This window comes from Megascapheus bottae, chromosome 17 (assembly GCF_031878675.1).
Source record: "Megascapheus bottae isolate mThoBot1 chromosome 17, mThoBot2.hap1, whole genome shotgun sequence".
NCBI classification, from domain to species: domain Eukaryota; kingdom Metazoa; phylum Chordata; class Mammalia; order Rodentia; family Geomyidae; genus Megascapheus; species Megascapheus bottae.
The window spans coordinates 24,965,457-24,990,652 of NC_143525.1; the positions used below are offsets into that span (position 1 = coordinate 24,965,457).

The following is a 25,196-nucleotide window of genomic DNA, read 5'->3' on the forward strand; positions in this document are numbered from 1 at the left end:
AGGGCCGGGGTGTATTATTGAACCCATCACTCATAATGGGCATCCTGCCCAGTCCCCGGTCTGAGAGTCTATACCAACGTGCAATAATCTCCTGCCTCACCAGGGTCCGAGTCCGCTATCAGAAGCGACAGAAGCTGCAGTTTGAAACGAAGCTGGGCATGAACTCTCCCTTCTGAGCCGCTGGCTGTGGTGGCCACAGCTGCCCTGTCCATCCCTGAGTCTGAGGAGCTGGTATCATGAACGTTTCAAGGTTTGCTCTTGTGTACCATGGTGTGGAAGGCCCAGGTTTGGTCACTGGAGTCCTTCCTGTCTTCCTGATCCTGGCTTATCATGAGAAGTCGAGCTGTGGCCGCCTCAGCTGGATAGGACCTCCCTGGCTCTTCCCTGGACTTGCACTCTTGAATGTATGACTTCAGGGGGTATGACAGAGGGACCCTGGCCCCTCCCTGTGGGCTGCTTACCTTCAGGGTCCCCTTCCCCAGGCCCTCTGCTCTGGTATGTTTGGCACAAACTCAAAGTGAGGGGCAGGGGTCTCAATCTTTGTTGGAAGAACAGTGGCTGCTGCTATGGGAGCTGCTTCATCCTCCCTGCTGTCTGCATCCTGTCTTCCCAGGGCAAGAACCCAGGTGTGGTTCCAAGAAACCTCTCCACTCAGTGGGGGCTCACACTCGTGGATCTGAAGATGGACAGGGGCTCTCACCTCACCTCCGAGCCCCTTCCTGTGCCTGTGCTCAACTGGCAGCAAGTCAGTGAGTCAGTGAGTCTTCCGGGGATACAGTCCAGGTGTCCTGTTCTCCCAGGAGAAGTTTTTACTGGTGTATATTTTTTACTGGAAATGAGCCTTTTAGAAATGAATGTAGATTGGTTTATATTAAAACTTGTGAACTGCTTTAAAAAAAAACCCATGGCTGGTCCCTGAGGCAGTCAATAAGATTCCCCTCCTCCCAGGCTGTGGGCACAGAGAGGAGGGGAGGTCCCATGCCTCCCTCCTTCTACAGCTATGTGTCCCTCAGGATACAGCCCAGAGGAGACCCCAAGATCCATAGGTCTGTACAACACATGGAAACACAAGCATGGCTGTGTGGAATGACACTTTCATTGGCATTAGTTGGTGGAAGAGGTTAATGGTTACAGAGCCCAGGCCAGGGCCAACCAGGTCAGGCCACCAGCCCCAAGGTAGGCAGTGAATGCCTCTGCTAGGGTCTGAAGGTCTTTCCCTACTGCATCTCTCAGGCAGTTAATAGATAGAATAAATTTCATTTAAAATATATGCAATTCTCTCTGCTTAAAAAATAGTATGTACAGTTGAGAAGGCTTAGACATTGAGGATCTGTTAGTTCCACTGGCATCCGGTGTGGGATGGTGGGAACAGGAAAAGAACCTCCAGGACTGTCACCTGGATGTGTCCACACTACGTACTTACATCACGTCTCCTATGTGCACCTGCAGGGAGGTGCCCAATCGGGTGTGCCCCCTCATTCCTGTAGCCCCTCAGTGTGCCACAGCAGCAAGGCAGGTGGCCTGAGGCATTCTCTTGGGACTGGGGCTTGAAACATGGGGTGAGAGGTGTAAAGAAGTACCCCAGAAGTCCTGTCACCACCTCCTCCTGGAGGAGAAAGCTCTTTCCAGGATTTCTGTCTAGGGCCAGGGCTATCGTTGGATTACACATGGGAGGGGCTTTGTAACCATGGTAGCTAGACTCAGCTAGACTATATTGCCAGGCACTCTTGGCCCTGGAGTCAGTATTTGCTTGAGCTTCAGGGAGGGATACTCCAGCCCCAACAGCCCTCCACTAGGTCCTAGGGTGCCAGGGACTTCTTCCATGCTAGGCTGGAGGCAGTGGACACCGGAGGCCACAGTGAACACTGCTGGAGGTTAAGGCCAGTCTTGCCTAGTCCAACATGGCATCCAGTTGGTCAGCCAGAGCATCAAACATGGTGCTGATGTCATCCAAAATGTGCTTGGTAGAGGTTCCGGGGGGGCTGTGACAAGGGGAAGGTCCTGTTCAGAGGGACAAGTGGCTACTTGAACAAGCCCACTGTCCCTGGGGAAGGAGCTGCCAAACCCTTAGTACACATCAACTTGTAATGTCCATAACCTTTTTGGCAGCGGATGATTAGGAATCCCTATAGGTCAGATCTAGCAACTCCAAAACCTAGGGTCCCGACATCCCACCAGAGGCTTCCCCAGCCCGAGGCTTTGCCAGCAGTGTCCCTGCTAGCCTTCCCAGGTCCCACCAGAACTGCGGTTCCTACACCTAGCTTCCTCTCCCTCCTGTTGTGCCTGGCTCCCAGCTTACCCTTCTCGTTCTTCAGCACCAATGCTCTTCTCGGCTGCCCTTAGTGCAGCTGCCAGGGATGAACTGGTCTGTTCCAGTCTCTGCTGGGCCCGGCCTGGATCCACAGCCCCAGTACTCTCAGGCCTTGGTGGGGGTACTGGGCGGGGGCCAGGCCGGGGAGCCAGCTTTGGGCCAGAAAATGCCAGTTGGGTGCAGGCCACAGACACAGTCTTGGGAGCTGTTCCTGTAGCAACAAAAAGGCTGGCTTGTGACTTGGCAGGACACAACCCTGCACAGTGTCCTACCCCTCCGACCCCTAACATCTTGCATCCTACCTGCTCCTGGCACCTTGAGGAGGGCAGTGGGGGCAGCTGTGGGTTCTGTCTCTGCATTTGGCTGATTGTTCGCTGGGTTTTCCAGACTAGGGCCAGCACAGGGGGACACTGAGGCCGTGGGGGTCTGGGTCACAGGGCTGAGAGCAGGCATTGGAGCTCCTTGAGTTGGAAGGCTGCTGGGCTCTGGCTGGGGAGGACTGGAGGAAACTGAAGAGAAGGACTCACTGGGGGCCTGGGATGGTGGCGGGGGAGAGGGGCTGGGGGTAGCACCTGCCACCCCAAAGGCCAACAGTGCTGTCTGCAGTGGCTCTCTCTCCCTGCATTTGGGCCTCCGTTTGACAGTGTCTGACTCTGTGAGATTGAAATGGAGGCCAGGGGGCACAGGCGTCTCTCGGGGTGGAGGGCCAGCTGGCTTTGGCCGCTGCTTGATGGTCAGATTTCCCTCCTCTGCAAATGGCAGCCCTTCTCCCGAGCTGCCCCGAGATGGAGGCGTCCCCTCAGGACCAGGTTCCTCTTCCGTGTCAGACACAGGGCCAGCGGGGACAGGTGGGCTGGGGGGCTCCGAGGGGCCGCTTGGCTCACTCAGTGTTCTCCTTCGGGGCCCTGTGGCTCCCTCCTTTGGCCCGGGGCTCCCATCTAGTGGTGGTGGTTCCGTAGAGCCAGAAACTGAGCTGAGGCGTTTCGGGGGTGGTGGTGGAGGGCCTTTGCGACGAGCTCGAAGGGCAAAGGACTGGCTGCGTGGAGTCCCCCGAGCTGGGGTTGAGCTAGGACTAGTCCGGGCAAGGGTGCTGCGTCCTGGCCGTCGAGTGAGGGTGGCATAACTGCCCAAGGTACTGCCCACTGGCTCCACAGCCTCCTCCTCTACCTCCCCCTCAGTAGGCCCAGGGCGGCTCAGGCTGTGTGATCGGCGCTTGGGGCGAGGGGGGTCTGGAGGAGTGGCCAGGGGTCCAGCCAGGTAGGAGAAGGCCCGAGGTGCACCAGGTGGCCCTGGGGCTGGACTGGAGGGAGAAACCTGGGGGTACATAAAAACATAAGGGGCAGGCCCTTGGCCAGGAGGTGGTAAGCAAAGCTTAGAGGGCTTCTCTGTGCCCTCTGGAAGGTTCCTTTCTTGTAGGGCGCTGGGGTCTCCACTACTAGGCTGGGGTGCAGGCTGTTCCTGTGAGTGACCAGAGCCCCGTGAGCGTGCTCCAATGCTCTCCTGACTGGGGGAACGAGCAGGGGGCAGGGGGAGTGGCTCAGGGCCCCCCCCTGCCATGGCTGCCTGTAGCTCTGGGCTCAGCTCACTACCCTGGAAGGTGAGAAGGCGTGGGCCAGCCATGGCTGGGCCCTCTCCATTCTCTAGCCCATCGATGGTCATCAACTCAGATCCTCGGGCCAGCCGGCGCCCGCCTTCGCCTAGGGCCTCCCCCTGCAGTAGGCCCCGCCGTAGTTCTGCCAACCGTTTCACACCCAGCATGAGTTTCTTCTGGTGCCCTGAGGAGGTGGGCAGAAGCAACAAGGTTAGCTGGGTCCAGGAAAGGTCCCCCCATCACCCCTGGAAGGGCAAACAGCCAGGGCTCAGAGTAGTCCTCACCCAGCTTGTTGACGCCGATTTCCTGCAGCTCTTCCCAGGTGAGATCGGCCACCAGCCCCATGGAGTCATAGCCACTGCTCACCAGCTGCTTGTGGTACTGTGGCAACCCCAGTGCACTCAACCACTCCAGCAGGTCGGTCTGGAAGGGCACTGTTGTCACACTTTGCTCCTCTTAAGCCAGAGAAGGCCATCACAGAGCCACAGCCCTGGCTGGGAGCCCAACGCGTGTACTCTGGACCCCTGCTCACCGGGATGTAGTTGGGCAGCCACTCAGAAATACTCAGCTGGGCAATCTCTGCAGCGATCTTCTTCCGGTGCCCAGGCTTGGTCACTCCGATAGCTGTCAGATCCTGCCATGCCATATGAGACAAGGGTGTCAGGCCCCACCCCTTCCCGCTGGGCCCTCCCTGTTCCAGCTGCATCATGTACCTCAGGGGTCATGCGACTGATGGTTGGAACGTCATAGCCAGCCTGAAGAAAGTGGGCAGTGTAGCCCTCCAGCTGGAACTCACTCAGCCAATTATGAATAGCCTGTGCATCCTGTGGTGCCAGGGAAGGGAAAGCCAGGAAGAGCTGAATGGCTAAGAGAGGCCCAACACATCCACCCAGCCTTCCCAGCAGTCTGGCTTAAGTGAACACACTAAGGCCTTCCACTCCCCACCCCAGCAGAGCCCTCACCTTCCCCTCTAGCAGCTGCTCTGGCCTCACATCCTGGGTGAAGATCTCACCTGAGCGGTGGCTAATCAGAGGGCGGTGGCTCAGAGTGTCTTCAGGGAAGGAGAGAAATGGCCTCAGAAGTGGCACAAGAAAGGAAGGAAAGGGTGCCATGCCCTCAGCCTCCCAGCTGGCACCTCTCCCAGCCAACCCCCTCTTGTTTATTCTTCCCACCTGCCAGGGGCGGGGCATGCAGTCCTGGCAGCACCTGGTCCTCACCGGCAGAGGGCAGAGGCTGGAGATGGGGAAGGATCTCATTCAGCATGTGCAGAACTAGCAGCAGGATGGGCCCTGCTCTGGTCCCAGCATCCCTCCCTCCTACCTGAGCATTCTCAATGAGGAGGCCAGTGCTGTGGCCATTGGTGCCCTCGGAACTCTGCCCACTGCCAGCACTGCGGATGCTGCCCACACTGCCCTCGCTGCCCACACTATTCCTGTCACCTGCTGCAAGGAACAGAAGCACAGGGGTCAGTGCTGCAGTGATGCTGCCAACAGCTGAGTGGCAGCTAGCCAGTGTCCACTGTCTCATTCCGGGAGGACGCACCTGGACTGTCTGGGCTGAGGCCCCCCCGAGAGAGCTGGCCATAGGTGAGAGGATGCAGGGGATCGTCAGCAGGAGGCTGCGGTGTTCGGGAGAAGCCTGGGCGTAGGGGAGTGGGCACAGGGGGGGCACGGGACACAGGGATGCCCACTCGCTTGCTGACCACCTCGACAATGCCAGGGGGGAAGTAGCCCACACGGTCTGTGCCTCTTTGGCTCTCATGGATGTGGCCCTTCCAGCGGCCATCTGCATGCTGCTCAAGCACCTATGATGGACAGATTGTGGGGGACAGGACAGGCACTCACTCCCTCTATCAAGCACGTGGTGGGTGTCTTTCCAGTCACCCTGACCTAGCTCTTTCCAAACACTGCTGGCCTTGGATGCCCAAATCAGCCCAAGTTCAGCCCCTGTAGCCGGCCCTCGGCCAGTCTAATCCCCTTGTGCCACAAGGGTAGACAGACAGGAACATCCACATACAGCCTATGTTCTATTCCCAGCCCCGTTGCTTACTCCAGCATGGGACCTTGGGGGCAAATGAGCCTAACTTTTGTAAGTCTCCACACTCAGTCATCACACAAAGATTATGACCTTTCTGTTGCCTAGACTTGGAGAGAATGCAGCATGCAACATATATGCAACATGGTTGGTGCCCAAGAAGGTCACAGCAATGGTTTGCAGTCTCAAAGCAGTGCCAGTCGGGGCTCTCACCGTGATGATGTCCCCGGCCCGGACATTGAGAGCAGTGGGATCGTGGAGGTTCCAGAAATCCTTGAGTGCTCTAACCTTCAGGATCCCTGAGGCCTCTAAGAAAAGGAGGAAAGCAGATATTAGGTCACTGTCCTGAGGGTATCTCCCACCCTTCCCTCAGAGACACAGCTCCCTCCGTACCCCAGTCTATGTTGGACCGGGTCCAGCCCTCAAACTGGGTCTTCTCCACACACTCACCCCTCAGCAGCTGCTTGATCTCCCGGCTGGCCTGGGAGGTGGTGAATTGGTTGACGATGTCCAGTGCCGTCTGGTTATAGGTGTTGCGGATGTTTACATCCACGCCTCCCTGGGGGCGGGGTCAGGACAGTGTGCACTAAGCACTTTGTCTGTCACCCTTCCCCTACTGCTCACAACCACCCAGGACACAGGTATTCTTATCACACCCAGGTCTTTCCATGAGGGCATGGAATTTCAGAGTCTAAGTCAAGGACAATGTAGTAAGAGGCAGACTTGGGGTCTGGACCAGAGGGGGTGGTTTTCCAGCTACGGGGCTTTTGCACTACTGCTGCCCATACAAAACATCAGGGCCTTCCCAACAGGTCTTCTTGGCACAGGGCAGAGGCTCACACCTGTGAAGTGACCACGTGGCCACACTCACCTCCAGGAGAAGCCGCACCACCTCAGTCTTGCCGTACAGTGCAGCCTCATGGAGCGCCGTGCCGGTCTTGGTCTGGCGGTTGATCTCAATTCCGGCTTTCAGGAGCTGTCTATGATGAACAGGGGGAGTTAGGGTGGTGGGGCAGGGGAGGCGCCTAATGGAGAGACTGAGAACAACAGAGGCACTGAGAGGGCCCTGTTGGTCCCACGGGAAGCGGATGAGGAAGTGTGGAGAGGGGGGGTCCCTGGGGATACCTGATGACTTCTCGGTGGCCATTCTTGGCAGCCAAGTGCAGAGGCGTGGTGTAATTGGGGTCGCATGGATCCTTAGCTTCACCTTCCAGCAGTGCCACACACAAGTGGCTGTTCAGTAATAGCTGGGCTACCTGCCGCAGCACACAACTCCCATTAGCGCCTCCCACCTAGACCCTACAAATGACACCCAGCACCCCAGGGACCACAGACCTTACCTTGAGCCGACCAAATTCACAGGCCAGGTCCAGGGGTGTCTTCTTAGCTTTGTTGACCAGGCATGGGTTGGACTGATGTTGGAGAAGCATCTCTGACTAGGGGTAGGAGGGGGGAGAGCCAAGTGAGAAGATTTGGACGCTTCCAGAACCCCTTCCCTAGTTTCCTTGCCAGAAGGCCCCAAAGAACAAATTCACATACCACCTCATAATGTCCGTACTGTGCAGCTAGGTGCAGAGGGATCTGACCGTCCAGCGAGGCAGCGTTGACAGCTGCAGAGGCCCGAAGCAGCAGCCTCACGGGCTCTAGCCGGCCCTGCCAGGCGGCGTAGTGCAGTGGGCGCATTCCTGACAGGAGAATGGGATCCAAGGGAGATCCTGGGATAGTGTTGGGGGTGGCGGGGCCTAAGCAGAGTATGGAGCCATTCTGACTGGGAGGAGACAGCCCCAAAGTGATGCTAGCTTTACCCAGGTTTGATCAGAAAAAGGTCCAGCTATATGGGGCAGAGCCAGAACCTTGACATACCTACTATGGGTAGATGACTTGGTAACCCCAGGATAATGGCATACATCAGGATACTAGTGCACTGGCTTCCTGGATGGCCAGGAAGATTCTACAGGAGAAGCCATCCACAGTCACATGAGCATTTCCTAGCACTGCTGTGTCCTCACGGGAGCAAGCTCTGATCACAGGTGGGGGCCAGGCCCCTCATACAAGGGTTACACTGGGAACTCACCATTGCTATCCTTGATGTCTACAGTGGCCTGGGCCTCCAACAGCAAGGCGATGAGCTCCAAACTGCCCCCCAAGGCGGCATGATGGAGAGCAGAGAATCTGGTATGGTAGGGGAATGACAAAGTAGGGGGTGTCAGTGAACAATCTCCCACTCCCCAAGTCATAGCCTTCCATACCCAAACTCATTCTGGGGGCTGGCAGGGATGGGTTCCTTGCCCCCCATGCCTGCCAGCCCTGCCGTGGGAGCGCACAGCAGCCTGGTCACTGCATGAAAGGGCTCAGTGTCTGGGCTGAGAGGCCTGTTTGTCTGGCATCCCCCCTCCCCCAGCCAGCTAGGGAGGGAGCCGTGGGAGCAGGCGCCCGCAGGCTCCTACCCTCCAGGGAGAAAGGGGCCCAGGAGGAATCTGATCCAAGGGGGCCCTTCCTCTCAATTGGGGTGAATGCCACAGGCAGGTGGGTACAAGCACTCTTTCCCTATACCAACAGGACCCAGAGCTTTCAGCAAATAGACTGAAGGGGCCTAAACCCAAGAGAGGAAAGGAATCGGAACCCCAGGACCTTTCCCTGCAGCCCCTCCTAAGACTCTGGGCCCCCCAGCAACAAGTACTCACCCATCAGCATCCTGGTAGTTGACATTGAGCCTCTTCGTGGAGCCAAGGAGCTCTAGGGGTTAGGGAGTGGGGGGGAATCGGGACATAAATGACCACCTGGTCTCATTTACCCCTGCTAGGCACACCCTACTCGTCACCTCCCAGAACCTAGCTGACCTCTTGGTATACAAAAGAGACCCTGCCCCATGGTCCTTTTCAGGTGCCTGTGGCTCCAGGGCGGGTAGTGCAAAGAGCTGTAGCAGCAATGGCCTGGCTTCTGCAGGGCCCCAGCCTAGCATGTTTATAGAGCCAAAGGGGGCGGGAGGGGACACTGGCATGATGTGCCTTCACCAGACAGGCCCACGGAGTGCATGGTTAGCATTCCTGCCTGAACGGGCTGGGAAGCAGAGTCATATTGTCCTCCTAGGCCAAGGGGGACAGGCAGGGAGAGAAGGTAGCAAGGCACTAGATAATCAAAGGGAGGAGAAATTCCAGGGCTGAGCTTGTGGACCATAAGCCACAGCCCTGAGGCATCCTGGAGTCCAGCCCACAAGGCGTCAGACTGGCTCACACTAGCCTCAGACTCTGCCTGCACTGGCCTTGTGAAATGAAAGCAAGTGGCAGTAGGTTCTGTGAAATGGGCAGAGCGTGGGGCTTGTGAGGAGAGTGCCTTTGTCCCTTGCATGCGAAAGATGGCAGCTATCACACTTTAACACTCATTATTATTGGCAAGGGCTATGTTACCCTCTGGTAAGAACTGGCATGTCTCTATAAGGCCCCTTGGGTTTCAGTGAGTCTCACCTGCTAACTCAGTGCCCACATGCTGGCCCTGCTTATCCTGGAACCTGGGCAAAAGAACTGCCACTGCTTCTAGAGGCAGCGGGCCTTGACGTATTGTCGTGGGGAGGAAGGGAATGAGGGAGGCCTGTTACAGGCAGCTCCTGCCTTCTGCTGGAACCTACTCCACTGGGAAGGAGGGGGTCTAAAAACCCAAGCTGGGCAGGGTGCCAAGCATGCTGGTCTGGGCCTGCCCCCCAGGCCCTAATGGGTCTCTGAATAGCCTAGTGCCTGGGCAAGGCAGGGCTTCATTCCAACAGGGAGGGACCAACCCTGAAGAGGGGAGAAGGGGACGTGCAGGGAAGGGACAGGTACAGGTAGGGCTGAGCTGAAAGGACTCTATAGCACAGAGGTAAATATGGAGGCAAGAAGGGACAGAATGGCCAGGGGTGGAGGCCACAGGGAGGAAGTGTAGACCACCCAGTTCTCCTCTAGTCCCTTTGGAAAGTCCGTGTCACTCAACCACTTAGGACAGGGACAAGAGGCAGGTAATGCCTGGCTCAAATGGCTGTGTGAGTTTGGCTGTCCAGGTGTCTCTTTTAACTTCAGAGAGACAATGAAGTCTGTAGGAAAGAGACACGGTGTCCTTCAGTCAGTCTACCCTTCCACTGGCCTGCCAGCCTGGGCAGTCGATGGGGCAGCTGGGTAGCGGGATGTGGCTCCTCCAGGGAGGGGCAGGATAATGTGACAGGAGGGACACAGGAATAGGAGTAGGGCCAAGCTGGGTGGCTCGTTCTTTACAGAACAATGACCGGAAAGGTGGTGGGGGACAGGCCCCAAATGACTAGGCTGGGGACCCTGGTGGGAGGGAGGGTGGAGGGTCCAGGTTCCTGGCAATGGCTCTGGGCACTTCCGATACAGCACAGCTTCTTTCCCAGCCTAGCTCTAGGAGTGGAAGGGTCACTCCCCTGACTTAGGCTCAAGCAGAGGATGTGAGCTCAGCTGGCCACCCCAGCCCACTGCATTTCCTCTGGCCAGAAAAGGACTCCTGGAAAAGGAGCTCGGGAAGGGCAAGGGGAAAAGGCAAGGCCAGGGCCACTATATCCCTCCTTTCCCAGCTACCTGCTCCCCAGAGAGGGTCTGGATATAGATAAAATTGAGGGGGGGAGGGGGATATCGATGGAGGAGGTCAAAGGAGCACCTCTCTGGCAGCTTCCTTTTGCATAGCCAGAATGTTCTAGCCATCCCACAGGAAGAAAATGGGGAGCCCTGATACTGCCCTTCCAGCAGTTTCCTTTGCCTCTCTGAGGAGTTCCCTGCACCCTTTTGAAAACCACATTTGAATCAACTGGAAAATGTTGTGATTGGTCAAGTCTCATGCCATTTCTAGTGATTTTCATTTGGAGAGAGTCTACTTTTAGAACCATCCCCAGGTAATTCTGCTATGACAGAAGGTAGTACTTAGTGTGCCAGCACAGAGGAGAGGCAGCGCGGTTTATCAGATCAATGGCTGTGCGACCTTCAACAAGCCACTAACCTCCTCTGAATATCCTTTTCCTTATCTGTGTGAAGAAAAGCTCCCAAGGAAGGGAGGGGATTATAGCATCTCTTAAAAGGTCAGATTTGTGAAGGTCACCTTGTGATTTCATTTTGGTAACCAGCTTCTCCAGCTCCTCAGAGGTAAGGAAGGAGGCACAGTGCCAGCACCTTACAAGGAGACCCAGGCTTGTTACCCCATACTGTACCTGTAGCCTAGAGAAAGAGACCTCTTCCTCCAAGGACATTTCTTACTGGGGCTAGGACGCCTTTTCAGAGCCTGTGAGCCTCAGGCTATGAGACTCCCACCACGAGCCTCTGGCCCCCTCGCACTACCCTCCCATAGGCCTCACTTTGAAGCCACAGGGTAGTGAGGCTAGCAGCAGTGACACCAAGAACCCACTGGGCAGGTGGCCAAAAACAACACAGAGGTGAGGGGGAGGGGGTATCTCTCTGGGGACCTGTAAGTCTGCTCACCCTCATCCACTTCCCTAGGGCACAGGGCCACTGTATCAGCTCTCATACCCGGGTCTCCACCCTACTGTGCAGGTGAGTGCACGCCATTAACATCTTTCTTTCTGGCACCCACATGCCAAGGTGTGGGCAGGGATAATAAGATGTCTCCTGGTAGCCTAGGGCTTTTTCCTATGGACAGGGCCCAGGCAGACCTTGGGGCTAGAGCCCCAGTGCTTCAGAGAAGACACTTCCCTCCAGGAAACTCCTTTTCCAGTCCAGTCTAGTGGCAGGAACCTGCTGCTGGGCTAGGATCTCAAAGGACAAGCCCAGTGGCTTCCTGGGACAACCCAGAGAGCTGGCTAGCCCTGAAGCCCAGAGATGGGGCTCAGGAGTGGCCATCCACATATCCAGCCCTTAAAGCCCTATCAGGACCAGAACTCCAGGCAATAGAACCCTTCAGAAATAAGCTTTAGCTGGGCACTGGAGGCTGAGATCTGAGGATCAGGGTTTGATGCCAGCCTGGCAGAAAAATCAGTGACTTTTAATTCTAATGTACCAACAAGAAGCCAGGGCAGTGGCTCAAATGGTAGTGTCATCCTTAAGTAAAAACGATAAGGGACACAGAACTTAGTCCCTAACTGCAAGCCCTAGCAATGGCACCAAAAATAAAAACAATTAGCTTTGGTCACACACTCCACAAGATCAGGTAAGTTGGGGTAAAGGAACTTTAGTAAGTAGATAACGTTGACTCTTTTTTTTTAGAACTCTCCCTTAAGAAAAAGTATTTTATAGACATCCCCCACTAGACTCAGAAATAAACAAAGCTGCTCTGGTTGATGTGTGCATATGGTTTTGGAGAATATAGTATCTAGTCAGCTTTTCCCAACGTATGGCCCATACTTCCATGGCACCTAAGTGCCCATCTGAAAAAGCCACCTACTAACAGGCAACACCACAGGAACTGGAAGTTTGGTCTCTTTTGCTCACTGCTCAGGCTCAGGGCTTAGCGTGGAGCTGGCACTTGCTAAGTGCACAGTAAAGACTTGAATGAATATGAATATACTTTGACCTACTCACAGGCATAGAAACTGATCCAGAGAGCTTAAGTGACATGCCTGGCAACATATCACAAGTGCTCTCACAGACGCACTTCTAGTCCAGACCCCTCCATCCCTCTTAGCCTCTCTCCCAACCTTAGTATTCAGATCCATCCTGAGATGGTTGTGCTACTCAGTACTCACTTGTTTTTGCAGCTTTGACCTTGGCTACCAATTTCTGTACACAGGTTACATCTCCATTCTTGACAGCCAGGATTAGGTCCTGCTCTCGACCCATAGTGGCCCCTGGGCTGGGCTCTGAACTCAGGAATCCAGTGAGGCAGGGAGACAAGTCCAACAGAGGCGTCAGTGCACCATGTCGCAGCCCCTTGGGGGCCCCACGTCCTGGGGGAGCACGTCTGGTGTCCCAGGCAGTGGCTCCTTGTCAGGTGCTGATGGATATTCCCTCAAGGTGCTCTGTGAGCTGCCACCACACGCAGGAAACCCAGTGTCTGAGGGGGTGGAAGCTGTGTGGAAATCTGCACAGAGCTCAGCAGGCAGCTTCTGACAGCCCAGCAATGCGTCGTCGGGGCTGAGCCCGCCAATCTTTCAACTCAGGAGCACAGAGAGCAGCCAGCATTCCCTCAGGCCTCAGGTGGCAGTGGTGGACAGATATGGAGGGATCTGGAATAGGTATAGTGACCGTGCCAATAGCCTGCAAGGGGCCTAGAAGCAAGAGACAGAAGTGACCACAACAGAACCTCCAGGATCCCTAAGCCACCCTGGCTGTCCTTAGAGTTAGAGGGTCCCCAAGAGGGAGGAAGGAAGCACTTTGCCTGTACACTGTGTGTACAGGGGAGAGGTGGCCTCTCTGGAGCAGGAAGGTGAGTCACTCTGCCCCCAGGGCACTGGGCAGCACCTCAACCTTGAGCAGGAGGGGCCCTGGCAGCCTGGTACACTGGGACAGGACGGGCCAGCAGCCCGTTCTCCACAGCCCAAGGCTCCAACACCTACAGACAACTGGCACACCAGGAGGTGCGGCATAGAAGGGTGGTACAGGCAGATGGGGGGGTCACTCCCTGTCCAGGCTGCCTGCCCCTCCAGCCTCCATCCTACCTAGACTTAGCTTTAATAGCTGGATGTCCCGGCCCTGGGGCTCTTTAGGAACTTAAGAAGGTAGTAGACTGAGGAGCTTATCTCCTCCCCCCCCAGAAGATCTACAGCACCTGTTGCTGAACCCCCTCACCCCTTGTATGTGGGGAGGTTGAGGAAGCAGCTGGGAAAAGGGCAGAGGTCAGAGAAGACAGAAATGGGGCACAGCTGGCCAACGGTCCAAGCCTGAACCTGAAGATCAGCCCCTCGCCTTCAACTGCAGAAAAGCTTACGTCAGTTCCTCGGTGGCGGCGAATTTGTTGCCAAGTCTTATGGCATGAGACCCGTGCAGGCCTGCAGTCCTGGCGGGGAACCTTTCACTCCCCCGAAGTCCCGAGCCCAAGCCGGAGGGCACTGCCCTGCGAGCCGGCCGCGGGGCAGGGCGCCCCCGGCAGAGCCCGGGGTCGGCGGCGCTCCCGCCCCTTGGAATGCCGCGCACCCCCCCGCCGAGCCCAGCCCTGGACGACCCCGGGAACAAAGCGGCGGGAGAGGGACCGAGCGGGCCAAGAGCCCGAGGCAGCGATGCTGGAAGATGAGAAGGGGGCGCGAAGAGGGCGGAAGGGACGGAGAGATGGAGGCGCCGGCCGATCCCGCAAAAAAAAAAAAAAAAAGTTAGTTTGCGCCTTCTCCAAGGGTGCTGATCCCCAGATCAGCCCAGGCCCGGTCAGTCTCACCTTTCCCGACCGCCCCGCCGGGGGTCCGGCTGGTCCTGCTGTGTCCCCGGCACTCGGGACGCTGGCTCCCACGGGCCCCCCCCACACACCCCTTTCTCCTCCTTCCCCTCCTTTTCCAAGGCCGGCTCTGCGCCTCCCGCAGGAAATCCCGCCCCTCCCCCCTCCCTCCCTCCGGATCGGGCGCCAGGCACCGTCCGGGCCGAGCAGCCCGGCTGCCAGTCAGCGCCCGCGGCCACGCCCCCATCCGCGACAGGCCCCGCCCACGCCCGCGCCAGTTTGGAGGGGCATAGTTAGATCAGCGCATGCGCACAGGTGAACCCGAGCAGCTCAGCCTGGGTGGGGAAAGGCGGGGGTGGGAGGAGCGTGGGTTCGCCGCGCGGCGTCCAGGTGGGGAACCCGGGAAATCTGAGCTTTGGAGTCTGGACGGAAGGACGGGATACGACGGGTATGAACGGGTGGAAGAAAAGTGATGTGAAGGGTTTGGGCAGCCGAGACTCGGGGGACCTCGCTGGGAATCCACTCCTCTATGCCTTCGTCCCTCCCGGGACTCCAGCGGCGACCTCCGACAACCGTCAGTGGCCCGATCCGGAGCGGCTGACCGGGGCGATGCTGCCACCTGGTGGACAGCACGGGAGCGGCCCAGGATACCGCGGCAGGGACCCCAGCCTCGAGGAGGTGCTGTCGGAGGCTAGGGTGGCGCTTCAGCACCAATGAGGGGCGGACAGCGCCTCCCACCCTCCGCCGAGTCCTTGAAACCTGGCTCCAGGGCCCCTCAGAAGGGGTCCAAAGGCAGATCTTGAAGAATCGCCAAACCTCGCATGGATGCGGTGGCCTCTGGTTCGCAAAGCTAGAGTTCCGAGACTCGCCGATCTCCCTTCTCTAAGACCCCCTTCCCCCCTGTCCTTGCTGGAGTGGTGAGGACTAGGCATCCCAGGGCGGCGGAGAAGAATCACACGTTTGATTCTGCATGCACCACTCCAGGACGTCAGTTTTAAGTTTTATTGGAGAGGAGCCCGGAGAAGGCTGGGGGGGACAGGCTAGGAAACATCCTGCGCATTCAGAAACCTGCAAACCGAGCCCTCAGCCTGGGGAATCCAAGTACAGGGGAGGAGGCAGGCGCTAGGACCCAGGACAGGAAGGCGGAAAGCCAGTGAGTCGTCCCGGAGCCGGCGTGTCGCCCGACGGCTTTAGGGCCGCGCGCGCGCGCGCGCGCGCGGTTCCGGGAATAGGCGGGGCCTGGCGGCTCGCGCGCAGGCGCAGACAGCAACTAGATGGAGCCGGAACCGGAGCCCGGGACCGTGGAGATTCCCGCGGGGCGCGTGCTGAGGTGCGGCGAGGCCGCAGGGGCGGGGCGCGGGGCGAGCGTGGGTAGGAGCCTTGAGATCCAGGATCAAGCCTGGGTGGCCTCGAAGCTCGTGCCGACCCCGTGACCCCCCTTTCCTCCCAGTGCTCCGGAGCTCTTCGCCGCCCGCTCGCGGTCCCAGAAGCTGCCCCAGCGGTCTCATGGCCCCAAGGACTTCCTCCCCGACGGCTCGGCGGCCCAGGCCGAGCAGCTGCGCCGGTGTCGCCAAGAACTCTGGCAGCTGTTGGCGGAGGAGCGAGTGGAGCGCTTGTGAGGGGGCCGGGCGGGGTGGGGGACCCCTGTACTCTCCCCCCGGCACACCCAGACCCACCCTTTCCCACTTCCCACTCCTCACCAGGGGCAGCTTGGTGGCCGCCGAGTGGAGACCCGAAGAGGGCTTTGTGGAGTTGAAGTCTCCTGCGGTGAGCAGCGGGACTTTTCGGGGCCCGGGACGCCCTCTTCGCTGCCTTCCGTGCTCCTCTGTGACTCTCACTTTGGGTCTCACACAGGGTAAGTTCTGGCAGACCATGGGCTTCTCAGAGCAGGGCCGGCAGCGGCTGCACCCCGAAGAGGCCTTATACCTGCTGGAGTGTGTGAGTGGGGGACCCCCCCACCCCTTCCCCGGGTGGAGGAGTTGGGACAAGGGACTGGGAAGGACACGTTTTTTATTAGATAAGTAGCACGTGTACGTACATTTTCAGTGAATCTATGATGGGATTTCTAAAGTCAGAAGACAAGGGCGGCATGCAGAAAGTGGGAATTCCAGTCCAAATTAGGGTGCTGCCCTCTCCCCTTCTGTGATGCTTGGAAGATATCACAGCCCTTGTGGCTATGGCACTCCATGCAGGAAGAAGGGTGGGCAGTTTAGCTGTTGGCTCCACTTCCAGGGCTCAATTCAGCTCTTCCATCAAGACCTGCCACTGTCTCTCCAGGAGGCCTACCAGTTACTGCTGACCCAGGACACCTTGAGTTTCCTGCAGTACCAGGTATCTGCCCAAGAGGCTCGCATCAGTGGACTCAGTGAGCAGTGACAAGTTCCTGTGAGGTACCAGACAGTGCCTTGTGCTGTGGCTACAGGGCTGTCAATGAATGTGCAGTCACAGGCTTACCATCTAAGGATGGCAACTGGATAATAAAAAATAAACAAAGCTGGGTGCTGGTGAGTCATGTAGACCTGTCATCCTAGCAACTCGGGAGCCCGAGATCTGATGAGGACCATGGTTCAAAGCCAGTCCGGGCAGGAAAAGTTAGTGAAACTTTCATCTCCAGTAAACTACCCAGAAAAAGCCAGAAATGGTACTGTGGCTCAAGTGGTAGAGTACTAGCCTTGTGCACAGAGAGGCTCAGGTACAGCACCTATCCCTGAGTTCAAGTCCAAGGACCAGCCAAAAAAAAAAAGTAGCTGGGCACAGTGGCTCATGCCTGTAGTCCTAGGTACTCCGGAGGCTGAGATCTGAGGATCAAGGTTCAAAGCCAGCCCAGGCACTCCAATTAACCTCTAGAAAATGGGAAGTGAGGTTTGGCTCAAGGATAGGGTGGTAGCCTTGAGCTGCAGAGCTCAGGGACAACGCCCAGGCTCAGGGGTAGGGTGATAGCTTTAAGCTGAAGAGCTCTGGAAAAGCCCAATGACTCACAAAAAAAATAAATAAACAAACATGATGTGGTGTAAGCAGGTACTAGCATAGTGCTACCTGCCCGTAATACTAGCGTTCTTGATTGAGGTCAGTCATTCTTTTGCTATAAAGACCCTGTTTACCAGGTGGCCGCTGGTGGCTCATACCTGCAATCCTAGCTATTAAAGAGGCTGAGATCTTAGGATCACAGAATGTGGGGTCTGAGACCTGGGACTTAAGAGGTGAGTAGGCTAGGGTGAACCACCAGGATCAGAAATGGACTGAAGCCGTACAGGGGGAAAAAAAAACAGAAATATCATCACAGAAACTAAGAGATGTTCCTCTAAGAAGGAAATGAATGGTCCGATGTGTTGAGGGCTTAATTGAGAGATCAGGCAAGATAATAAGTAGTCCAGCAATGTCATGCAATGGATATGGGACACAAAGATGTGCATGTGGTTATTTATGAAACCCTTTCAATCTGCGTCTGTAGAGGGGTAACATGGGGGAAATGTCTACCACTTTCTTCCATCTTTTCGTCTAAACTATCAAAATATTTGAGTATCAAAATATTGGAGAACATAGTTGTTTTCTAGGTCCACTGCTGTTAGCTTTTTGGGATTTCTGTTTAAGTCAAGAAATTGTTAATGGCTGCTGGTGGCTCACACCTGAAATCCTAGCTACTCAGGAAGCAGAAATCTGAGATTCGTGGTTGAAGCCAGCCTGGGCAGAATAGTCCTTGAGACTCTTTTTCTCCAATCAATTACCAAAAAAGCTGAAAGTGGAGCTATGGCTCAAGTGCTAGAGCACTATCCTTGAGCAAAAGAAGCTCAGGGACAGCGCCCAGGCCCTGAGTTCAAGTCTCAGAATCAGCACCAAAATAAATAATGTCATTTGTGTCAAAAGAGGACAGGAATTCAGAGACTTGAGACTTTCCTTAAAGGATGATGTTTATAATGATGTGTGATAGCCTCATGGTTTGGAGTCTAAGGGGCAGGGGAAAAGTTGTGGAGAATGACCTTTGTCTAGAGAAACTATTGGCATTTTTTTTTTTTTCTTTTTTGCCAGTCCTGGGTCTTGAATACATGGCCTGGATATTTTGAAGAAACAACACCTGAGCTTTAATTTTTGTTTTCTTCTCAAGGTCTTCAGCCACCTGAAAAGACTGGGCTATGTAGTTCGACGATTCCAGCCAGGGTAAGTTCTTGTTCCTTTCCCTCCCATTCATTCCAGTTCTGGCACTTGGCTGACTAGGCTCAGGTGGAAAGTGGCATCAGCTCACCTGGAACCTTTGGCTGGAGAGTAACTCCTGGGACATGGTCTGGGAACCTGAGCTGAAAATGTAGGGACATATGAGGACAATCTCCTACTGGCTGTCAAATTGAGGCCCATCTTCAGATAATGCCTATACTATGACAGTACTACAGTGATGGCTAGCATTTAGAAGGTATGCAGGCAAATTTTTTATTATATGCATGAATGCAGGATTGAGTGAGGAATTTATTTTATTTGTTTGTTTTCTTTTGGCTGGTCATGGGTTTAAACTCAGAGCCTTGGTGCTGTCCTGAGCTCTTTTGCTCAAGATTTTGAGCCACAGCACCACTTTTGTATTTCTGGTGCTTAATTGGAAATAAGAGTCTCATAGACTTTCCTGTCTAGCCTGGCTTCAAACTGCAGTCCTCAGGTCTCAGCCTCCTCAGTAGGTAGGATTACAGGTGTGAGCCATTGGCACGCAGCCAGGCTTTGAGGAGTTTTTGTTTGGTTTTGACATTTTTTTTGTCGGTCATGGTGCTTGAATTCTGGGCCTGGGCACTGCCCCTGAGCTCTTCAGCTCAAGGCTAGTTCTCTACCACTTGAGCCACAGCATCACTTCTGGGGTTTTTTGGTGGTTAATTGGAGATAAGAGTCTCACGGGTTTGGGACGGGAGTTTGGCCTAGTGTAGAGTGCTTGTCTAGCACTCTACCAGGTTCAACCGGGTTCGATTCCTTGGTACCACGTACATAGAAAAGGCCAGAAATGGTGCTGTGGCTCAAGTGGCAGAGTGCTAGCCTTGAGGGAAAAGCCCAAGGACAGTGCTCAGACCCTGAGTTCAAGCCGCAGAACTGGCCAAAAAAAAAAAAAAAAGGAGTCTCACAGGCTTTTCTGCCTGTGCTGGCTTTGAACCTTGATCCTCAGATCTCCGCCTCTTGAGTAGCTAGGATTACAATCATGAGCCACCAATATGAGGCTGGCTTTCACATTTCTTATACTAAGTTACAAGTCTTCTCCTTTATTGACTTAGTTATCCAGCATTATTGACAGCCAGAGACCTCCAGGCTTAGAGTGGAAACTGATACAGTATTTGCAGTTACACTATCCCCAAAGTCCGAAACTGATACATCCTGCTGGGAACTGGTGACTTACAGTTATTCCGAAGCTGAGATCTAAGGACTGTAGTTCAAAGCCAAGCCAGGTAGAAAAGTCTGCAAGACTCTTAACTTTGACAAAATGCCAGAGTGGAACTGTGGTTCAAGTAGTAGTGCATCAACCTTGAATGAAAAAGTCAAGGAAGAACAAGAGGCCTTAGGTTCAAGCCCCAATACCAGCACAAAAACAAAAAAACCCCACATTTCCTTCATTTCTTGGAATAAATGGAATGCATGGAATCTGCCCCAGGGGAATAGTGCAGAGATTCTATGGGAACCTCATTCATTCTGAAATATTTCTGACCATTCGCTGCCAGGTCCCACAGCTCATTGCCACCCCCACACATACACAGATACTTACCATTTTACAAAACAGCCCAAGACCTCAACAGTGGAGGCATGCTCACGTAAACCAGTATTTACCAGCGGGGTGTGCTGGTATACTACCGCAATCTCAGTACTTGAGAGATTGAGACAGGAGGATTGTGAGTTTGAAGCTAGCCTGAGCTACAAAAAAGAGACTGTCTCAAAAGAAAAAAAAATCTAGAATTTATCTCATAACAGCATGGTACTGTCATACATGTCAATCATAATAAAAATTTATATAATGATGAGAGTGGCCCCTGTCTGTGCTACCCAATACATGGGTCTTTCGTTTTTCTTTTCTTTTTTTTTTTTTTTTGGCCAGTCCTGGGGCTTGAACTCAGAGCCTGAGCTCTATTTCTGAGCCTCTCTGTGCTCAAGGATGATATTCTACCACTTGAGCTATGGCGCCTTAGGTGTTACTGAGGAATGGAACCCAAGGCTTCATGCATGCTAATCAAGTGCTCTACCACTAAGCCACATCCCCAGCCCCTACATGTCAACAACTGGATTGAATTTTTCATGTAATTTTAATTGAACTCAGAGACCCCTGTGGCTAGTGGCTAGTGTATTAAACAGTGTTGTATTTAGTGCCACGGTGGCTGACACCTGTAATCCTAGCTGTGATTTGAAGATCATGGTTTGTTTATTTATTTATTTATTTATCCATCCTTGGACTTTTCTCAAGGCTAGAGCTCTACCACTTGAGTCACATCACCACTTCCAGCTTTTTTCTATTATGTGATACTGAGGAATTGGTGCATGTTAGGCAAGCACTCTACCTCTAGGCCATGCTCCCTCTAGGCCCGTATTTGAGGCTTATCTCTCCAGTTAACCACCAAAAAGCTGAAAGTGAATCTGTAGCTCATATAGTAGGGTATGAGCTTTTTTTTAATTTTTTTTATTTTGTAGTTGTTGGACTTGAACTTGGGTCTGGGCACTGTCCTGAGCTTTTTTGCTCAAGAGTAGTACTCTATCACTTGAGCCACAGCTTCTCCTGTAGCTTCTTTTTGATATTGGAGATAAGAATCCCACAGACTGGAAGTGGTGCTGTAGCTCAAGGAGTAGGGCAGTAACTTTGAGCTGAAGAGCTCAGGGACAACACCCAAACCCAGAGTTCAAGTCCCACAACTGACAAAAAAAAAACAGAGCCAAAATAATCATCATCATCATCATCTCACAGACTTTCCTGCCCAGTCTGGCTTTGAACTGTAATCTTAGCCTCATGAGTAGCTAGGATTATAGTTACAAGCCACCATTGCCCAGTGGTGCTAGCTCTTTAGGAGCCTCTGCCCAGGGATGTTCTCAGTGACATTCAGAGGTCTGGATAAAGGCTAATGACCAGATCCTACTGGCTGTCCCATGAGCCTTTCATGCAGATGCTGTTGTAGCCTTAGGCCTCTCTGTGGTCTGACCCTGGTCCTTGATATCCTCCTGGCCAATCCCTAACAAATTTCATCGGAAGCACTTGTCTGAGGCTTGGATCTGTCGCCCGCCTTGTTCTTACCCCACAGCTCTATCGTGTCCCCTTATGAAAGGCAGCTTAACTTAGATGGCTACACCCAGGCCCTGAAAGACGGAACTGGCAAGAGGAAGAAGAACGATAGCTCTTGGTAATGTCCCCTACTGTGGCATCACTCCCTTGGTAGTGCTGGTGTCTGGGACTTGGAGAGTGAATGGGCTTAAGATGTGGGCTTGGGCCATAAGAGCATAGGCTCAAGGAAACAGCAGGACACCTGACCTCAGTGATAAGGAACAATGTGTCACTTTTTTTTTCGCCCCTCAGGTCCATTAATAAGAAAGTCAAGGCCCTGGAGAACTCTGTGCCATCTGTGAACCTGGCAGCTGCCAGTCCACCTGCCTGTGACCAGAATAGCCAATGCCCAGAGGAGAAATCCTGGGACTCAATCACTAGAAAGAGCCCAGGGAGCTCCTTTCAATCTGTGGGGTCCCTGGAGCCTTACCTTGGTTTGGCCAGGGAGGGCATGGGGTGTGGCCAGGAGGGGGACAAAATAAAAAATGGTACCAAGGGGGCTTGTAAGCCACGCTGGAACTTTGAACAGATTTCCTTCCCCAACATGGCTTCCGACAACCGTCACACCCTCCTGTCTGCCCCAGCCCCAGAACTGCTCCCGGCTAACATCACTGGGCGGGAGACCAATGCTGAGTCCTGGTGCCAGAAGCTGAACCAGCGGAAGGAGAAACTCTCCCGACGTGAGCAGGAACAACAAGCAGAGGCTCATCGACTCCGGGGGGACCTAAACGCAGATCCAGAGGTGCAGCGCTGCTCCAGCTGGCGGGAGTACAAGTTGCTGTTGCAGAGCCGGCAACTGCAAAAGAGCCAGTGCTGCCTCTCACATCTGTGGGGCCAGCCTGTCACCCCCTTGCTGAACCCCAGCCAGGCACACTCTCCAGGTACCCCCTCGCCCTGCATGTCCCTGGCAGCTGTGTGATCATAAGACTGAGAAGGATGTGGATTGACCAGGGCAAGTTGAGGCCTAAGATAAGGGAGGAGCACATCTGCTAGAGTAGAACCCACAGGGCAGTCAGTTCTCTAGGTGACAGGGGGCTTATGGGGAAGGTTTAGCCAGGGGGAATCCATGGCTGAGGAGAATGGAGGGGGCAAAAACTGTACCTGCACCCATAAAATCCTAACCAAGATAATGGGGGGGTAGATGACTTTGCCACCAATGAGCTGTGGACTGGTCTTCTTTTGTGACTGCTGGCTAAAGGTACTGTCTTGTCCAAATAGAAGGAGGCTCACTGTATGCTTTCACAGTCATGGGGCTTGAACTCTGGGCCTGGGCTCTGTCCTTGAGCTCTTCAGCTCAAGGTTAGGGCTCTACCATTTGAACCACAATGCCACTTCCAGTTTTCTGGTGGTTAATTGGAGGTAAGAGTCTCACAGACTTTTCTGCCTGGGCTGGCTTTGAACTGCTATCCTCAGATCGGCCTCCTGAAGTAGCTAAGATCACAGGCGTGAGCCACCACCACCCAACTCACTGTCTCCTCTTTTGAGCACATCCAACCGTACAGTAACAGATTCTGAACTACTTAAAATAGTCATGGGATACAAGTTGATGGTAACTAATTTAGATTTGAACTTTAATTAAAACCAGTAATTTATTTTTATTTTTTTGCTAGTCCTGGGCTTGAACTCAGGACCTGGGCACTGTCCTTAGACACTTTTTGCTCAAGGGTAGTGTTCTGCTGCTTGAGCCACAGCGCCACTTTTGGCTTCTTCTATATATTGTGGTACTGAGGAATTGAAGCCAGGGCTTCATGCATGCTAGGCAAGGATTCTACCACTAGGCCACACTCACCACCCTAAAACCAGTAATTTTTCAGTGGAAGTATGTTCCAAATGGCATGGGCCATACTACAGTAATTGTGGTGAATCTGGCAACTGTAAACCTCAGATTTGGTAGTGTCAAAGGTGTATAAAAACATTTATTCCTGCTGGGCACGGTGACTCATGCCTGTAATCCTAGCTACTCAGGAGGCTGAGATCTGAGTGTCAAGATTCAAAGCCAGCCTGGGCACAAAAGGACCTGCGACTCTTATCTTGGCTCAAGGATAGGGTGGTAGCCTTGAGCTAAAGAGCTCTGGGACAGTGCCCAGGCCAAGTTCAAGCCCCATGATCCACCAAAAAAAGTATCTATTCCTAACACTTTGTTTTCACTGTCCCTTTAGCCACGGTCCTTCAGCATATCTCTGTGCTACAGACAACACACCTTGCTGATGGAGGCGCCCAGTAAGTTCACAAGCCCTTAATGAGGCTGTGGCCACCAGCTGGAGTGACTGCTAGGACTTGGCTCCTGGACTTCCATGTGAGCTAGATCACTGCAAGGACTTCTGCCTGCATACTTACCTCCTAGCACAATTACTGTTCATGGATGTCTAGGAGAAGGGAGGAGTGACTAAATCCTAAGGATTCAGATCCCCTGGGCCAGGCTGGTTCCTGGAGCTGGTGATGGGCCAGGGTATGAGGGAAATGTGGGAGAGGAGAATTCTTGTGCTAAGGTTTCTTACTCTGTCCTCAGAATGCTGGAGAAGTCTGGAGGCTTGGAGATCAGCTTTGATGTTTACCAGGCCGATGCTGTAGCTACGTTCCGAAAGAATAATCCTGGCAAACCCTATGTCCGGATGTGCGTTAGTGGGTAAGAGGTAGCTCTCTTGGGAGCCATGTGGACCTTCTCTCCACTCCCATGGCCACTTTATCAAGCCCTAGGAAGAACCTAAGGTGCAGAGAAGGGTTTAGAGGCTAACAGTGATAGGAAGCCCGCTCTTTCTTACTCCCTCCCTATCCTGCCAGGATTCTGGAACTCTTGGAGAGCTTATTCAAGCCATGGACTTTAGAGAGATTAGTGGCCACAATTCCTGTATACCCAGGTTTTGTTTCCTAATCTCTCTTCCCTGGGAGAATCAGAGGGGTTTGGGTCTTATGGCATTAGATGAGCTATTGATGGTATCAAGTCTAACCTTTATTTACAGATTTGATGAGCCTGTCCCAGACCTCTGTAGTCTCAAACGGTTGTCCTACCAGAGCGGGGATGTTCCTCTGATCTTTGCCCTGGTGGATCATGGAGACATCTCCTTCTACAGCTTCAGGGACTTCACACTGCCCAAGGATCTGGAGCACTGACCACAGAGCTCTGGAGAACTTGGATTGTCTGTTCTCAGGGACCTTGTCTGCTGCCTCGAGTACCACATACTGACCTGGAGCAGTAGTGGCCTGTGTGGGTCTTGGCCCTAGGTGCCTAATACTTGCAGGAGAGTCTGACCCTGCATTGTGTTCTCTCGTCTTGCCCGCCTGCTAGTGCTGCTCCTGTTGCTGTGCTTCCAAGCCTCGGGCCTGAGAGTGACCCCCTTGGAATTCAAGACTCCATTTTAGAGGCCCAGGAGATGGGGTAGAAGAGGACTCTGTGCCTTTAATGAGGATGCCTGCTTAATGCCATAAAGCCAAAGCCATTAAAAATACATCTTTTTTGTTGTTGTTGTTGTTTCCTGCTGTGACTGGATATATTTTACTGCCCCACCCCCATTCCTTCACCCCTGCTTTGCACACTCAGGAGAACCTTGAACCTTTCCTGAGGCTTTAGCCTCTGGGAGAATGGGAAGTGGAAGACTGAGGGCCTGTGAAGGGTACTTGGTACTCTGTAGTCCTGGGAGCGCAGCTGGGGGAGGGTGGGAAGGTGGGCTAGGGGCCCTTGACGGTGTAGCCGGACTTCAAGCAGCTGT

The 25,196-nt window shown here is 54.2% G+C and overlaps 3 protein-coding genes across 10 annotated transcripts in view; 2 read left to right on the forward strand and 1 right to left on the reverse strand.

The window, feature by feature from the left end:
- Positions 1-901, forward strand: part of Tmem94 (transmembrane protein 94) — a 26,252-nt gene extending 25,351 nt beyond the window's left edge. For all 3 annotated transcript variants that reach the window (XM_090350281.1, XM_090350283.1, XM_090350280.1), the window contains exon 31: positions 104-901. In XM_090350281.1, coding sequence (XP_090206407.1) covers positions 104-176 — 73 coding nt within the window. In that variant the 3' untranslated portion in view covers positions 177-901. The remainder of the gene's footprint in view (positions 1-103) is intronic.
- On the reverse strand, positions 869-14,342 carry Caskin2 (CASK interacting protein 2). 4 transcript variants are annotated; one of them, XM_090350286.1, is made up of 20 exons: positions 14,232-14,342; positions 12,610-13,131; positions 8,621-8,672; positions 8,011-8,108; positions 7,476-7,621; positions 7,277-7,372; positions 7,062-7,192; positions 6,808-6,916; positions 6,387-6,495; positions 6,150-6,244; positions 5,445-5,706; positions 5,223-5,341; positions 5,075-5,135; positions 4,865-4,953; positions 4,616-4,726; positions 4,435-4,536; positions 4,187-4,325; positions 2,614-4,086; positions 2,300-2,522; positions 869-1,982 (listed from the first exon to the last, which is right to left on the reverse strand). In XM_090350286.1, exons 2-20 carry the CDS (start codon positions 12,701-12,703, stop codon positions 1,892-1,894), a joined length of 3,600 nt encoding a protein of 1,199 aa, XP_090206412.1. In that variant the 5' UTR covers positions 12,704-13,131; positions 14,232-14,342; the 3' UTR covers positions 869-1,891. The 4 variants fall into 4 exon arrangements, with proteins under 4 accessions (XP_090206412.1, XP_090206410.1, XP_090206413.1 ...); XM_090350284.1 differs by having other exon boundaries at positions 5,223-5,344; XM_090350287.1 differs by having other exon boundaries at positions 869-2,001; positions 5,223-5,344.
- Positions 14,343-15,472: 1,130 nt separating this feature from the next.
- Tsen54 (tRNA splicing endonuclease subunit 54) lies at positions 15,473-24,922 on the forward strand. 3 transcript variants are annotated; one of them, XM_090350288.1, is made up of 11 exons: positions 15,473-15,558; positions 15,679-15,843; positions 15,932-15,995; positions 16,083-16,166; positions 16,461-16,559; positions 18,331-18,383; positions 21,470-21,568; positions 21,742-22,370; positions 23,649-23,709; positions 23,999-24,115; positions 24,450-24,922. In XM_090350288.1, exons 1-11 carry the CDS (start codon positions 15,503-15,505, stop codon positions 24,598-24,600), a joined length of 1,578 nt encoding a protein of 525 aa, XP_090206414.1. In that variant the 5' UTR covers positions 15,473-15,502; the 3' UTR covers positions 24,601-24,922. The 3 variants fall into 3 exon arrangements, with proteins under 3 accessions (XP_090206414.1, XP_090206415.1, XP_090206416.1); XM_090350289.1 differs by having other exon boundaries at positions 16,506-16,559; XM_090350290.1 differs by lacking the exon at positions 24,450-24,922 and adding an exon at positions 24,271-24,438.
- The last annotated feature ends 274 nt before the right edge of the window (positions 24,923-25,196 follow it).

Coding starts and splice junctions, on each gene's coding strand:
- Caskin2 (XM_090350284.1), bottom strand. CDS start 12,703: ATGGGTCGAGAGCAGGACCTAATCCTGGCTGTCAAGAATGGAGATGTA. Junction 4,954..5,074: donor GCATGCCCCGCCCCTGGCAG/GTGGGAAGAATA, acceptor CCTTCCCTGAAG/ACACTCTGAGCCACCGCCCT. Junction 4,537..4,615: donor TCAGTCGCATGACCCCTGAG/GTACATGATGCA, acceptor ATGGCATGGCAG/GATCTGACAGCTATCGGAGT.
- Tsen54 (XM_090350288.1), top strand. CDS start 15,503: ATGGAGCCGGAACCGGAGCCCGGGACCGTGGAGATTCCCGCGGGGCGC. Junction 15,559..15,678: donor CCCGCGGGGCGCGTGCTGAG/GTGCGGCGAGGC, acceptor CTTTCCTCCCAG/TGCTCCGGAGCTCTTCGCCG. Junction 23,710..23,998: donor CTTGCTGATGGAGGCGCCCA/GTAAGTTCACAA, acceptor CTCTGTCCTCAG/AATGCTGGAGAAGTCTGGAG.